This window comes from Antrostomus carolinensis, unplaced genomic scaffold, assembly GCF_000700745.2.
Source record: "Antrostomus carolinensis isolate BGI_N321 unplaced genomic scaffold, ASM70074v2 scaffold7169, whole genome shotgun sequence".
NCBI classification, from domain to species: Eukaryota; Metazoa; Chordata; class Aves; order Caprimulgiformes; family Caprimulgidae; genus Antrostomus; species Antrostomus carolinensis.
The window spans coordinates 38,967-56,228 of NW_010336384.1; the positions used below are offsets into that span (position 1 = coordinate 38,967).

The 17,262-nt window shown below is 35.6% G+C and overlaps 1 protein-coding gene across 1 annotated transcript in view; it reads left to right on the plus strand.

Annotated features, from left to right (window-relative positions):
- LOC104518112 (angiopoietin-1) overlaps nucleotides 1-17,262 on the plus strand; it is a gene marked incomplete at its 3' end in the record, with an annotated part of 66,693 nt that overhangs the window by 34,408 nt on the left and 15,023 nt on the right. Inside the window, exon 4 of the mRNA XM_010174832.2 lies at nucleotides 5,238-5,404. Coding sequence (XP_010173134.2) covers nucleotides 5,238-5,404 — 167 coding nt within the window. The remainder of the gene's footprint in view (nucleotides 1-5,237; nucleotides 5,405-17,262) is intronic.

A 17,262-nucleotide genomic window follows, 5' to 3' on the forward strand; every position in this document is an offset into this window, starting at 1 on the left:
CTACTTGGAAACATATAAGGTACAAAATATAGAAAACTATGACAAAATAGTTTCTCTTAGGAATTTAAAATGTAATTTTGGAACACTGCTTGCAACCCACTGCGTTTCAGAGGGACTTAAAATGTAGTTTACTACAAACACATTCATGAAATACAGATGTTCTTTTTCCTAGTAGATTGATAGCTGAGGATGACTTGGATCACCTCATATACTTCCTTGAGTTTAAGTACAAAACTTTAACACAAATAATTCTGGAAGTATTTGCTCTAACACTATGAATGCAAAAAAACAATGAGTATGTTAACAGAGTACATATCTACTGGGAAACAAACATACTTAATGACAACTATAGATCTGGAATAGGTGACTCCTAATATTAACTTTTAAGATTCAGCGCTATGCCCTAAGGTATTCTCAAAACCAAACTCCTTGTTCATAGAAGATGGCAAACATGATCTAAGGCAAGGCTGAAGGCATCTTATCACTTGGGACTCCACAGATTTGAGCAGCAGTATAAACATAAATATTCTGTTAACTAAAATGCTTGGATTTCATTACTGAACAATTACTGAGCTGTCTTATGAACAGCTAAATTAATGAGGTCTGCTTTTCTGTGGATTTTTGTCATGTGTCCCACGTAGAAGTCCCATTCTAATAATAATCTTCTGAATCCCTATTATTTTCTAAGGTTCTCTATGGCAAAAGATTGAGTTCTCCTTTTATGTCCCTCGAATCTCTCCCAGATGTCTAAGGGTCCTCTGAGGCAATATATGCTCAGCACCTGAGCATGGCTGACTGGTCTGCGCCTGCTGATAGGCAATTGGAATAGGCAAATGCTTAGCTTCTGCTTCAGCATTTTTCCCAGCGACAACTCATCCCAGGCCTCATTTCTCCTGAAACTTTGTTGAACTTCAAGTTTGTGTGATTTCTATCCCAACTTCAAAAGTGTTCAAAAAATATTGCACAAAAATAAAGGACAGGTGGTCATAGCAATTGCACAAGCTTATTTCCTTAAGTTTTCTGGCTGAAGAAAAAAAAAGATTTTGTATTTGAAAATAAACTTCTGAAATGTACTTTGAAGGCTAAAAATCTTGAAGCCAAATCAAAAGACCTTGGTACAATAATTTTCTTTGCCAGCCTCAGTGTTGGGAATGGAAATGAAAAGTTAAATCATTTTCTTCAGTTTTTTTTACCTAATAGTATGTCATTTTCTTCTGCACAGAAGAACTTACGTATCTTGTCAAAGCAGTAGTGTTCTTGTAGCAGCAACAGTCTAAGTAAGATATAAACATGGAAAGCTGTATAGTTATTAAGTCAGTCAAAGTATCTGGAAAAAGAAGCAAGCATACAAGTTTTTCTTCAGGTCTGAAATAGAAGCAGTAAACTGCAGACAAAATACAGGTTGGCAACAGCTGAGTTTGGCATAATAAAATTATACTCGAAAAAATGGTTCCCAACTCTGTGCTTAATAGAAATGTACTGCTCCTCTCTGTTTTAGGTCTGTGGAAGCTTTGAGTGCCTGTTTGTTTATTTATTTCTTTTTCCAGCCATATTGTGTGTTTAATAAAATACACTACTTCTCCTTAGGAACATTTCCTGCTTCAGAGATATGTTTTTATATTCCGCTTACTTCCTTGATTTCCTTTTCATAAGAGCAAGAAATTTGTCTAAAAAGAAGTTGCTCCTGACAAGAAAAAAAAAAAAAGAATCATTCTTAGTCTAGGCATTTCTAATCTAAGTTTCAGTATTGTAGCTCCTTAAAATAGGATTCAGTTTTTCCTTACTATTGTGGTGGCTTTCCTTATAATTTTTTATGTTCCTTTTTATATTCCTTCTGTTCCCTTTTGCTGCAACTTCATTTCCTCTGGTCAGGAGAGAAAACCACTCAGTGATAGATCTTCATCTTAGTGTAATAACACATGTAAAAAGGGAGAAGGAAGTGTAAATGTGAAGAAGAAAAATTGTTATTATTTCAGAATAATTATATATACTGTCTGGAGTTTATGTAGAACACATATGGGAACACATAATGTTAAAAACCCCACATGTATTACATTTTGAATAGGCTGTAATCTAAATAAGATAAGACAAATATAATTCAACAGAGCAGTTCAAAGGGGACTCCCCTCATCTTACCAGCAGTGGGAAAAAGGGAGAAAGGGTTTCCTGAAAATCTTTTTTTAAAGGGAGACAGCTGATAATAATTATAATAATATATCTTCTGTGAAGACAAAATCAAGTAGACTGCAAAGAAATGTACTTTGGTTGGTATATAAACACCTATGCTCCAACTTCTGCTTTCTGAATACTCTGAATACCTACCTACTGTTATGTAGTCACTTCAGAGTATATTTTCCCTTCCTCTGAGACAAGTGGCAATGACCACTGGTGAAAGAGGATGTCAGAGACAAACCACTGACTGCTCTGGTATGACACTGCCAAAGCTGCTAGAACAGGGGAGACCATGTGCGACAGTGATAGGACAGTGAGACAAATCAAGAAGATGGAAAAGATCAAAGGAACAGATAGAAAACAGTGAAAACTACAGAAGGGTATGTCAGCTGTAGACAGGGTTTATGCAGGTGAGGAACAAGCTTTTGTATTTTAGGGAGTAGGTATGAAGCCAAATATGCACGTGAACGTGATCAAAGCAGTAGGTGGGAGCGACAGAAGCATCATCATGGGAAAGCTTGAGGAGCAGGAGCTCACACTGGAAGACTGATGTGGTCAAAGCAAGATATCACCAGTATTAGGTACCGCCAGTATTTACAGGGACTTACGAAGGAAATAATCTACTTAAGAAAGATAATACAATGAAATAATGTGCAGGAGACTCCAACTAATAGTATTCTTCCATGTTTCAGTTTGAGTCTTTTCTGAGACTCATCACAGACTACTGAATTTCAGTTCCTGCAGAGGAAATGAAATGCTTAGTCCATGGGAAGCGCCTGATGGTCCCCAAGCCAAAAGGCAGACATGCTTATTCACAACATAAACTGGTGTGTTCAGCTCAGCATAGCCAAACGTGACATGTCTTCTCAGCCTTTAGTATCAGTGAGCACCAGATATTTGCTCAGGCAGGCTAGTTAAAACAAAAATTACCCCCGAGTAGTGTGTTTTCTAATGTAATTCCCTGTAGGAAAAGCAAAAAAGTCCCTCCATTTTATAATTTTTTGATCCCATTATAAACTTTTAAGCTTCTAATTTTTTAAAAATTAAATTTCTTCAGAAGTTTGCAGCTGCTATACCTATGCATTGCCTAAGTGAAGTACTAGCTGCGTTGCAGCTTACACTCAGCTGTAGCATGGCCTCTGGGGAAGCAGAATTTCATCCTCAATAGACCCAACAGGCCAGGGTTGGAGCCAAGGCAATGCAACAAAGAACAAGAGAGAGGACTGTACTTTCAGTGTTTCCATCTCACATCAGGAGTGACTGAAACGTCATATAGAGAAAACAGATTTCTTACCGATGTGTCTCACAGACACATTTCCCATTACCTAACTTCTAGTCCCAAGGAAGTTTCTTAATTTTACCTTCCTTTAAAAAAGATGTGCTTTCTGGAAATGTTGAAACTTATTCCTGAAGATTACACTGACATTCAAGGGAAGATCACATATTTTATTTTATGATCTTAAACTGAGAGTAAATGTTGTCTGTTAAATACCATGACGGGAAGTGCAGAGAGAAAGGAACTTCCTATAATGAATGACAAAGGAAAATATTTGAGATTGGATACAGCCTAATCTATTCCAAAACTAGGATTGTTTTATAGTTCATTTCATTCCTATATCTAGAAATCACAGCTTAGTAACAGAGGGTGAATTTTTATTCACAGGCAAGAAAATCATAGAAGCAATTTGGTTGCAAAAGACCTCTTAAGATCATCGACAGTTAACTGAACACTGCCAATTTTTCATTTAATTTGATCAGGAAATTTTCACAAGAGTCTTCTAAAACACTTCTAGCACATCACTGTAACCAAATCAGAAGATTTCCAGTTTCCATTTTTCCTAGCTTAAGAAATATGAATAATCATAGTCATGTTGAATTAGTTCTTCACAAAAAAAGACTATGGTTTAAAATAATTTTTATTTCTTAAAGGAAACAAAAATGGAGCTAAGAGTTCTCAGGTATGAATTAATAGTTTATAAAGAAAAAAAATTTAATACATAGTAAATTAAATTAATTACATTAAATAAAATCTTATATTTAAAGTAGTAAAATATCACTAAAATTTAAATAACTAAGACCTGGAAGATAAAATATAGGTCTAGGAACACATTTTGAGAACTGGCTATAATTTTATTATTATTATTATTTTTCTATCCTTAAAAATTATATAGTTTGCTTAACTGGAAATATGATCATCTGAACATATGCAATGTGAGGAGAGTTACATACCTTAAATCTTCTACTGCTATTTATTTTTCATTCTTGGAAAATAAAGTTACAACACCACCTCTTGTGCTTTGGATAGTCTATAGAAATAGTCCTAACTCCTTAAGTTAAAGATTTCAAAGCATCAAAACATGTATATATATCTTATTTCACCTCATCAGGGTGAGAAAAAATTAAATTTGTAGTAGCCAAGATCTTTGCAAATATGAGCTTTAGTGGCCCAAGGATGAAGTAAATAAATGTTACAACTGAGTATCACTCAGACACTGTCCTGTCCAACAGGTCTTACATGCAGAAGAGGATTTTAAGCTAAAAACCTCTTTCCTTCAGTTATGGCAGACACTTGATGGCTAAGGAATTGTCTGTCCTTCTTTAGAGATCAAAACATAAGGTATCATCCCCAGCTAAGTTTAATTCTGTGTGCAATCTAGGCAAATTTAACCTTTTTTTAACCTTTTATAGCATATAGCAGAATTCTGTTTTGACTTGTCTTAATGATAACTAGGATTAACATCATATGAAATGTATTATATAACATGACTCTGTCCAGTATTCTCACTGAAGGATGTGTAAATACAGCATCATACTATTAATAGTTTGTAACTGGAAAGTGATTCTTTTATAAACTCAACTGCCCTTTCAAATATCACTTGAACTGCACAACATTCCTACATGGTATGTATCAGTAGACTCATTTTAGAGATAGTCAAACAGGAGCACAGAAAGCTATGACTAATAATTAGAATGTATAGGTAAAAGATAATGATGGTTTTATTATTGTGTAAAGATTCTACCAACTAGAATAATTACATCTAGTTATTTTGCCAACTTTTTTCTAGGGTTTTGGTAGCCCATCAGGTGAACATTGGCTGGGAAATGAATTTATCTTTGCAATAACAAGTCAGAGGCAATATTCTCTAAGAATTGAATTAATGGACTGGGAAGGAAACCGGGCATATTCACAATATGACAGATTTCACATAGGAAATGAAAAGCAGAATTACAGGTAAGAATCTATTGAAATTATTTTGACTCTACTGAGTGATAAACATTGTTCATTGTTCACTTGTTAAATATGAGAAAGGACAATAATATGATACTGATTTTCAGTGAAAGTGAATAGAGAGGGTGAAAATAAAATAGAAATCTGATTTATCAGTGATGGAAGGTTAGAGTAAAACTAATGTATCTGAGAACAAAGGATGATCTATTAATCATGCTGGTTGGTAGAACTACTAAAAATTGTTTAACTTTTAGCATAACTGAGACTATCAGAACTCAAAACTGACAATGGGAAAAGGATATGGATTCTTCATTACAACTTGAAGGATTTCTACCTCAGAAGCATAAAACTGAAACAAAGGACATGGGAAAAAAAAGACTAAAATGCTGTTAAAACACCTGGTATTTCTAAATTAAAAATTCAGTGTAAATGAAGAGGAAAAACAGAATGCTGGGTCTTATTGTGAGGACACGTGTCACGTCCTAAGTGTCACATCCTGGACAACCTTGATTCATCAACAGCGGCATCATGCTATTTATTATAATTCAAAAGAGACATGAAATCACAACTTTTTCCAATAATATTTTTCTCACAAATAGCAGGGAACTTAAATCTGCTTATTAAAAAAAGAAAAAAAACCTTGCAGACATAAGAGATATGGATGATTTAAGCAGTTTGATTTCTTTAAAAAAAAAATAATCTTTGGTTTGTCTGAACAGACTGTAGATAGAAATGAAATCCAGAAAAATACCCTAAATTATTTACTACTGCAAATCTAGTTAATTTAAGACTTAGGAGAGAAACAAATATATTGTAAACCCAAACACTCAAGTTATTGCATGTGAAGCTAGGTTGGTATTCAGATTTTTAAACTCAAGCAACTTGATTCTCAGAAATGCTGGTTGCCTCCCTTTCCCCTGGGCCTCCAGAGAAATGGAAGTGAGAGGAATTTGCACTTTCTACTGACAGGGCTTTGCCCAGGTGGGACACAAAATAGTACCCCTGTCTTCTGGGGTTTGTCTGAGGGCACTGTTGCATAGTGTAGAAGCACAAAAGCTACATTTAGAAGTAATTTATATGAGTTTTCCGGTCCTGCATAAAACAAGGACTATCTCATGGCACACAAAGAACAACTCTGTCCTCCATTGTCTACAGAAATACCATGCCTGGCACTGCCCGTGGTATGCCATTTCCCCAGGTTCAGGAAGGCGAAGCACCTGTTTTGGTGCTATCAGCAAGGACCAGTCTTAAAAATTATGTACAGTTGCCTATGTCTATTTATTTCCCTTTTCTTGGCATAGTTTTATCATCATCCAAGTACCATTTTCCCAGGCAATTCCTGGACACAACTGTGGGATCTCATGGAGCAGGAACTTTTTCCAGTACACACTGTGAGCAAATCCATGTTTGTTGGGGAAGAAAGTCCAGCCATACAGACATGAATAGTGTCAGTAACTCTGAAGGCCAAAGACCAAGCCCTAGCCCAAGATTTCAACTTTATTCAAATTTTGATATATCCTTTGTCATCTGTAATAAGCTTTGCCTCACAGAAGGAGAATTTAAAGGATTTGGACATAAGATCTGCTTCTCTGCTTTGGCTGATAACACAGGCACTTGGAGATTTCTTAAATAGATTAGGTTTAATATGCTGATGGACAGCAGAATAGCCCTAGAAAATCATCCAGAATCAGTCTAGGTCTCCAGGATGTCTATATGAACAGGGAAGTATTTAGGAAAGGAAAAGAAAGTAACCTCACTTTCATTAGAAGAAAGGGAGATATTTTGGCAATATAAAATATATTTTCTGAACACGTAAAAAATTGTGAAAACTGATCCATGAAAATTCTTCTTGCTGAACAAGAAAAACAAAAGAGATAAACTTCAAAATTTTAGAAATTAAATCAGAAATGGTGTCCAGGACTCAAAAAGAATAATGTTAAGTAACAGGGATAAATTCTGCTGTCCACATTAAAGTCACTTTTCCATAAAAATCAGAAGGAATTTGACTTGACACTAGTGACTTCAGTTTTGATTCCTGTTCTGCTCCATAGTCCAATTAAAGATCAGAATGAGCTCTAATCATAGTGACAGTTCTTGAAATAATGAAGTGTAAGACACGTGCAAATCTAGATTGTTTTTCATGCTTGACAAATGCACTAGTGCCTAGTCCAGACAAATATATGTCCAACAGATATTTTGCAAACCAAAATTATGTTGGGCTTTTTTAGAAATTATTACAAGAATGCATCCTAAGACATAAAAACTCTTTATTTTTCTTGCCAGCATCACTATCTTGTAACAGAAGCAACTCCAGAATGCAGGCTGAATAAAAGCCTCATTATTGAGTCCCAAACAGCTGGCCACTCTTCAGAGAATGCTGTTTTCTCTTTATCTGGGGAGCTGCCATTGAGAATTTAAATGATTCCTCTGAAGTTGAAAACCACAGTTTCCAACCTCCTGCTCACAGTGCGTTTCCTTCACACTTGTCGGGCATTTGTCATGTTTGCTTTCAATACCTCAAACACAGAACAGCAATACCTTTTCGAAGCTTTAGTTGCTGTTCACCTGAAATATTTTTGCCAAACAAACTAGATACTCTCTTATTCTGGAAGCTGTTAGGTTTTTCTGCTTGTAACCCACATTAAATCTTGCTTCTTCAACACTTTTTGCAAAAAATAAGTAATTATAGGCTGGTTACACTCTACATCAGTTTCAAATAATACAGGTTCACTAAGAAATAATAACCAGTAGAGACAAGTTTTCAAGCTGGTCTGGGTAGTAGATCAATGAGATCTAAAATAGAGAAAGGATATTGAAATTAAAGGAAAAGCTGAAGAAGTGGAACATCTTTCATTTATGCTATGGCAGTAACTTTTACATTTGGAAGATAGGAGAAAAAAAATAAGGTTCCAGGTCTTACATTTGAATATAGTAAATTAAACAAACAAACAAACAAACAAACCCCAACCAAATACCATGAATTGATAAAATGTGTCTGAGAAAACATGGAAAATTATTTTCATGCTGCTTTTCCAAAATCCAGCCTCAACATTATGCAAAGTTCGATTCAGTCTGGATAACTCCCAATTGGTGATTTCAGAAGGGTTCTGTTTTCTCTCTGGGCTGTTTGTATTCTCTTTACTACTTTTCATTAGCTTAAGGAATCTATGATTAAAAAAGAGTAATGCTGAACACATGTATACTAAAAATATACTTATTTGTCTTTCAAAATGAGACAGCTTCAGAAGGGTTTCTGGGAATGTAAAATAAAATCTAATTATCCCAGATGATGACTGCATAGAAGAAAATTGAGATGAGATGGTGGATACTGAATCAGTAAATGTATAATGATAAATGATACCTGAAACAGGAAAAACAATGTTGCACTACACATGAAACCTTCAATAGCATGGAAGTATCTAAGAGATTGATTTCCTTTAGAATGTTCTTAGACTTCTTATCGGCATAGAATGATTACATAGAGGCCTGTCTCTAGATATGATTAAGACTATCTCTGCCAGTCTCTTTGCAAGTCTTACACTGTGGCAAGTAAAATCTCCATAGAGTAATAAGACTCAGATCTTGCCAGCCCCATTTAGTGCAGTTCTTAATTTTAAATCAAAGGAATTATTCATAGAACTCTGTAAGTTGAAAGTGACTCCCAGAAGACACACAGCCTGTCCTCTTTTCCTGTGCAGATTCTACCTAGCCCACTCTTGATAGTCTGTTGACATTGTTTGATGTTCTTAGGAGCAGTAAAGATATGACGCACTGCTGCTCTGACCTGTGTCCTCAGACCCTCCAGAATTAAACAGGAAAAATAGGCACCTGTTGGGATTTTAGGTACCAGACTTCATAATCCCACACATTAGTTAATGAAAGGAGATATAGTGATACTGGATTTTGAACAGCAGTAATTACAGCCTGCACGCACATCTGGTTTTGCTACTCATGATACAGGAGCCACACTTCCATGATTACATCCAATGGAGAATGGGGAAAATATAATTTTAAATTGGCTGAGCTATTTGTACCTCAGAACCCTTAGAGAGGTTGAATATACCCTTACCTCTATGGCACTATGTTCCAGTAATTAGTAATTCTTATATTTAATAAAAATTCTTCATTGCTGCAATGACTCACTACCTTTGCTCTTATCCATGGAGGAATATGATTAAATGATGAAGCAGTGCTGCTGAGAGAGCAAGGCTTTGGGATTGTTTTAGGTATAGATGAAAACTGATGATGGACAGAAACTCCTAACTTCTGTGGGTGAGTCATGTACTTAAGGTGATAGCTGACTTTTGATGGTTAATTTTAAGGAGAACAGTCTTTGTATTGAAACCAGTATGATAAAGACATTAGGAAATCTTATGAGAAAATGAAAGAGAGTATAAGTACATTATTAGTGGAACAAACAAGAGACAAGTTGACAGGAGAATATCGGTTACACAGGGAAGAAACAGATGTATGGGTCCTCAGAGGCAAGAAGCTGATGAAATTTGTTGCAAACAAGAGGGAGAGTCATTGAAATGATTCAAATCACTGCAAACCTCTAACATGGTCCTATTATTCATACGGATCTGGGTAGTACATGTTCCAAGCACTCCAAAATAAAAAAAAAAGTTTGCCCCCATGTTTCTTATAAGCCCCCTTTAAGTATTGAAAGGCCTCAGTAAGTTCTCCCCAGAGTACTGGAATTTTTAGCTCTTGTTTGTTAGAGAGTTTGTATATTTATTTTCAGCAATAGCATATTTTCTCTCTGTTTTCTTAGGCAAACTATGTAGGTAGCCTGGAGCCAGAGGCCTTGATGTAATGTTAATCTTTGATTTTTTTTTAAGATGGAGGTTATTGATTTATTTAAACAATCACCATTGGTGAACTAATGATGGAATTTGTTACAAAAAATTATCTCTTTACTTTTTGTAAAGTAAAGAAAAAATATTTTTTGTACAGCCTTTTAAATTGTACCAAAGAAAATTTAATAGGTAAAAGGAATTATTATTTGAGTGTGACTTTTATGGAGACAGTTGGTTTTGTGTATCTTTAATTGAAAAATCTATCCCACAGACTATCGCTGTTTCAGCAGCAGGACAGTAACAGGCCATTGTCACTTTCCTTAGTGTACAAAACCTCATTTTTTAATACTAGTGTGATACTTTGTTATTACCCAGGCTTTTCAGTGATGCATTTGCCATAACTAACACATTTTCTTCTTGTGTCACTTTATTATTTTACGAAAAACAGGGAATCTGCCTGCCTTGTCAGTTTAGCCATCTCCTTTGCTTCTGCATTGTTTGTATCATAGCAAACCTTCTAAAGGGACCATTCTCAGATGAGGAAGAAGTAGTACAGTGGAGGACACATAGAAAATCTGTAGCAAAGCAAGAAAATACCCCAGTACTTTTCTTGCCAAATATGAAAACTACAAAATAAATGGGAATGCAAAAATTTAAACCCATAGTAATTCACTTTTCTTTGGAAGCATGAAATTAAATTTGCAAGTCTACTTCAGAGGAAATATCCATGCAAAATCCTATTAACAGACAGAATGATATCTGTGGTATGCATACTTTCAACGATTTCAAAATCTATTTAATATTTTTTCACCAAACAATGGTATAAATGGAAAATATGGAAAAAAGATTTAATGTCTCCATGTATATATAAATATCTGGCTGAAATAACTTTCTTCTATTTAAGAACACAGTCAGGCAAATAATATTCCATGAACTCTCAGTACTGGAAGTGCAGGGATTTAATCTGATGCCCATTAACCAGAGGTCTTTCTGGAACCCGGCCAGTCTTGCTATACTGTATCAGTGACTAAAGGTCACTAGCAGTCCATGTGCTATCTCCAAATGTAAGCAGAAATGAAATATAACATTTTCTCTAACTGAAAGTTGATGCAAATATGCTTGTGGAGTTTAAGAATAATAAAATTTAACTTAATCCACATAAATCCCTATGTATAGTATTCATCCACAGCTGGTCATTTACTACCTCAAACTACAAAAAGCTCATTTGTAGTTCACTATACAATAGCCATGACTATCCTGAAGCAGGAACAAAGGTTTTCTTCTTTTGTGTTATGGAATATAATGAGAATGCATATGTACTGAATACTATAAAGGAGCAACTGAGCAGAGAAGGGGAATTGAATAGCGAGAGAGAATGATGGGAATGGACAGAAGAGGGATGATGTGCAGCTCCTTACGGGAAGAGGAAAAGGCTCTATTGGATAGCAGATTAGGGAGTAGCAGAGCACTTTCCCCCCATCACATGCCCATTTTGGTGGGAAGTTGGCTGGAGAGCAGGGAGACAGTTTCCTGCATCAAAGCATTTTTTGCTTGCATTCACTTCAAGAAGCAAGAAAATGGGTTCACTTTAGCAAAACAGGTCCTCTATGAAATGGTATGTAATTCTTTGTTATCCCCCTGAAACTGTATAACTGGCAGCTTTGCAAAATCTAGTGACTGTCTGCCATGTTTAAGTGAAGAAAGAACACGGGGTGCAGCCAAGAAAGCTCAGCTGTACCAGACCTAGCTATAACAGACATTCAACACCAAAATATATCTGTCCATATGAAGTATAATAATTGATTTTTCAAGAGCTACAAATTCTTACAGAACTACCAATGAGGTCTTGTACTAATATAGTTCATTGAACCGTCTTTTTCACATGACAGAAAGGCATCAGATTATTTTTCTTAGCTTATAACTTAAACATCTTTAAAAGTGAGAATTTTAATTTGGAATTGTATTAGGTTGTTCATTATAGGTGTCATGGCACAAATAATTCCATACATAAAAGATGTATTATCTCCTCTGAGTTAGGTGTTTGCAGTTTTTAACATTAACCACCTTAGTCTTAAACAGTTCCATGTAAAATGAATGCTGCTATTAGTCTTCAGGCTCTTTTGATAAACAATATCTATATACTGAGTTACAGTAATATACTTTGAAAAGCACAAACCTCCTCACCTTTCTAAATCAGTTGATCACAAGTGTGAACTGCATTAAGATAAGTATATGAGTAAGAACAAAAGTATCTTATTTTCCCATAAAGCTTATCTACAATAAAATAAACACTTCAGTTCAAACTACTGATTACTTGAGCCAAGGAAAAAAAAATGGTTTGCAACAATTTACAAGACTTAATCATCACAGATTTAATGAATTTAAGTGCTCGTTCACAAATCAGACATAGTTTCCTACAGGTAGGTGAGATAAAGATTTTCTATGCTAACATTAAAACTGTTGTGCCCTAGGAACAGACTGCAGAACCCTTGTTGGGACACTCTATTCTCTGTGCGTGCCTAGGGAGAGATAAGCTTCTTAGATGGAAGCCAAATCAGGCAACATGAAGAGCAGAGAGCTGCCTAGAGTTAACCATTAGGAAATTCTGAAAATAGCAAGACATCCATTTATATCCACTGACAGTTCAGAGCCCACAGCCTGAAGGTAGGAGACAATGTCCTGTCTTACTCAGGAAAGAAACAAAAAACCCTGGGTTAATGCATTCATTTACCAGAGGGTGTCCAGATCATAGTTATTGCTTCCCAAGGGAAAGCAGCTATCCGTGCTGCAGGGGAACAGGGAACAAAGCCCTGACAGTGTACAGGGAAGAACTCATTGTTCAATGAATGAGTAGGTATCTGGTCATTTGTCAATGAGGTGGGAGAGGGAATTCTAAGATTATGCACTCTGCTCCATGGATTATGTCTCATTTTAAGTTAAATAGGCTTTGATTAAATTATGCAAATATGTTATGAAGCAGTGAGAACTATCCCTGAACTGTGGACACTTTACAAACAATTCTGCTACAGGCTTACATTTGTACTCCCTCTAAGGTTCAGTGAATCTTGAACAATTTTTTTGCAGTGGGACAAATTGCTTGTTACAGCACTATTGTGAGGGATGCTTTATAGTTTTAAACCTTTCTCTCGCTAAGTGAATAGAAACTACAACTCCCACATGGTGGGTAACCACTCAGGTACGTGAAAAGTGAAGAGTAACAACCACTGGTAGCTCAACTAATTACCTGGTAAGGATCTTCACAGAAGAAAATTTTAGTAAACTTGTGTGAGAATGGTATCATGCAAAGCAAGAACTACATAGTGAAATACCTGTTGAAGGCTACTGCACAGTCACACAAATCCAAGAGAACTCTTGAGTGCATGTAAGTATTGGCAGAAAAAGTGTCTATGGAAACTCAGTAGTGATTTTACTTGTTACATATTGTAGCTCAGTGGAGATTTCACCAGCTATTGCGCAGCAATCAGGGACAGGCAGAGCATGATGGGGCACCTAAGAGAAAGCTGCACTGGCTTTTGTAAGGTAATGGCCATTTTTTTCGGTTTTCCAGTGTAAAATGACTACCCTCATCTTGTTGGTATTATCTTTATGAGTAATCTATATTGTTATTCTTGCAAAGTGTCGTACTCTTTCAAGCCTCTGTTGCTTTATGCCACCTCTACGTATTTGTATTAAGAATGTAAAACAGGTATTTTAACAAAGTTCATAAAAGCTTGGTGTGAATTGACCTCTCTGTCCCCAAGGTAAGAGATCCCACTTCTGCCAGTAACAACACCAAGAAGAGCTATGTTTCTTTAATTATGTCTTAAAAGCATTTACAAAGATCTTAAACCTACTGATGTATGTATTAGTGTCGAATTTAGTATAGAAACCAGTAACATAATTTCTTTGTCTCTGCTGGGCTTTGACATGAAACAGCTCCTGAATAAAAGAATGTTTTGAAGCTGAAACACTTCTGCATATTTACCACCCATGAGGAATTTTTTAATATCAAAACTATTGTATGTAGGATAACCAGACATCTCCAAGATCTGTTGGCATTTAAATTCAGACTATTCAGCACAGGGACGTAAGTGATGTGATATTTGGCTCTTTTTTCTAAAAAACTAAAAACACAGTAATTAATTTAAATGTTACAATAATTTTCTTAATCAACAACTGAGTATTCTTCTTGTCACTTTTTCACTATGCAAATTTACTTAATTCTTGTATAACAACATAGGAGTTTAAACTCTCTGCAACTTATAATGTTTAACAATTTATATTAACATAGTGAAAATTTGTGTGCAAAGTGTAAAGGATATGTGTAAGGACATGTAAAAAGTTATGGATGGTTACAGCATCACAGTGTGAACAGTGTGATTTTCATTAACGTTTGCTAATCTGATACATTGATTATTTAGGATTGCAACATAATGAATCTATAAGTTTATGAGAGCAAACAGTAAAGGACTCTGAGACACTAATGCAAAAGTAAAATACAGAATACAGAATGAGAAAAAAAAAATCTCAGTAAAATTCAGGATTACAAAATATCTGTATTAGAATAATTTCTTTAATGCAGATTCCATTATTGTATGATTCTCCACATTATTATCTGTGAATGTTGGGAAATGGAGTACATTTTCAACATTGAAATTCAAGTCCAGCTCAAAAATATTTAACCTGGACATTATTCTGTCATAACTTTGGTCAAAACTAAAGAAACTGACACATCCAAATGCCAGTCCAGAAAAGGCTGAAATGTAGATGCAAAGAATGAAATGTGTCTCTGGCTTCAATTAGAAAAAATTATATTCTTCCTATGGGTGACCAAGATGTCCATCAGAATGAAGTTGACCACTAAGTGTTTATAAGATTATGATGAATTTATTTAACATTAGTAGCATTATCTCCAGATTAAAAAAAAAAAAAAAAAAAAAAGCTTGGAAAGCTTTCCAGAATGTCCACAATTTTCACCGTTAGTCAAAAAATCAAACTTAAATTCTCCACAATGCAGAAGCAAAGAAGAATGGGACCTGGTGGCCCTCTCTGTACAGTTTCTAACAAAGAGATGTGCATTGTCTGTGCCAACATAGCTTTTGACTCTCTGCCTACTCTCTGAGCTAAACAGAAGCTCGGTAGACCTGTAAATGTGGCATCAAGCCCAAGCTAATATATCCTGCCCTTGAGTAGGCTCAGTGCCGCACTTATTATGACAGTAGAGCTTCCAGCCAGGATGGAGTGTGGGTAGAATGAGCTCATGTCTACTCAGAGTCCTGACAGAGCAAGCTTTCATCTGCCTGTAAAAAAAACATTCAGAAATTCTTAGTGACCGTTATTTAATCTAGTATGTTCGTGGTTAAAGTCTCTGAAGTCTGTTACTAACTGCCCAGCCAACCAACTCCAGGGTTGTTTTTTGGTTGGTTTTTTTTTTTTTTTTTCCCCTCCTTTTATCATTAAGAGCTCTACTGGCAAGTGTTTCTAGAGCCTGATTCTGAGAACGCTTTCTGTACTAATTCACTATATTTTCAGGATAATACCAGCAAAGAGGTGTGGTATTTTCTGTGAGTTCACTTCTTTCATGAGTGAAAAAGTCAAATGAGTGTACCTGTGAGACTTGGAGAGAATTTGGGAAACGGATCACCCCAGTTTTTTCCAGTGTCATTCACTGCATCAATCTTTAAGAGTTTGTTTTTTGCTGTGTTTTGTTTTCTTTTTTTTCCCCCCTATCAAATGGAAACATGTTTGATTGTGCTGTGTCTCTCTCTAAAGTAATGGCAATAAAAAGTTATATTGTTCATTATTTGGTCCACAGCAACAATGCAATAGATGAGTTAGAGCACATAGTAGAGGAATACACCTTGTCTAAAGAGCTACTAATTTACATAAACTGACAGATAACAACTTTGAACATCAGAGCATTTAAGCATTGTGGTATCTGATGCAGTGGTTTTCAGAGTTCAAATAAACCTTCTTTATTATCATGGAAGAAGGAGGTACTCAATAACAACGAAAGCCTAATTAAAAAAAGACAATTGAGTGCCTGGATCTATGCACAGCCTAGTCTTCAGTCTTCTGTTTCAGCAGATGCTAGAGACTGATGTGTTTTTAATTTTAAATCAGTGCTGGAACAGCTCACCACACTTAACCCAAGTGCAAGTGCACCATTTGTGTTCTATTTTCTTTTATTTAGCATTATAATTCAGTTGCACTGAAGTAAACCTCTTTGTACCATTCTCAATCCCATTTGAACCAAATAAGTCATTATTGTGAATCACAGCTCTTGTAAGGTCATGATCTGGGTTTTTAGGGTGGAAAAAGCATGTAAGACATGCTGATCCCTGTTAGCCTGGTCAGTGTGGCACCAGGAAAGAACTTGGATCATAAATGTCTGACAGTCAGTGAACCTTTCACTCATATATGACTGTTCATTGGCCACAAATGACACCAAGGGAGTTGAAATGTGCTTGTACAGTCTGTTTATATTTTTCTACAGAGGTCTTAGTGCCACATAACTCATTTTGGCACTTTTTAAACTTAATTTTGCATTAAGAAAAACAAGAAAACAGTGAAGCTAATATTTATTTTTCAAATAATTATAAACATTTCACAGAAACCCTCTGTGCATCAGTCACTGTTAAAATTTGTTACCTTTTCGTAGATACTTGCCCTTACAGTTAAACCCTAACCTTTGTATGATAATCGAGATAAAGGCCAGAAGATGAACATAGCATGTGGTACATCAACTAATGAGTAAAGGGATCGAGCTAGACCTGTTGCATATTATTCAGGCTGGAGGTGGAACATGATTGAGTATGCATTTTGTTCTACGTCCTCTTTTCAGTATCATCAAATTTAAAAAAAAAACCCTAGTTGTCATATTGCCATTTGAATGATACTATATGAATAAGAGAAACCTTTCCTTTTTCTTTTTGACCTTCTTCTTCTTCTTCTCCTCTTTCACAGAATCACATAAAATCACGGAATATTAGGGACTGGAAGGGACCTCAAAAGTATCACCTAGTCCAACCCCCCTGCCAGAGCAGGATCACCTACAGTAGG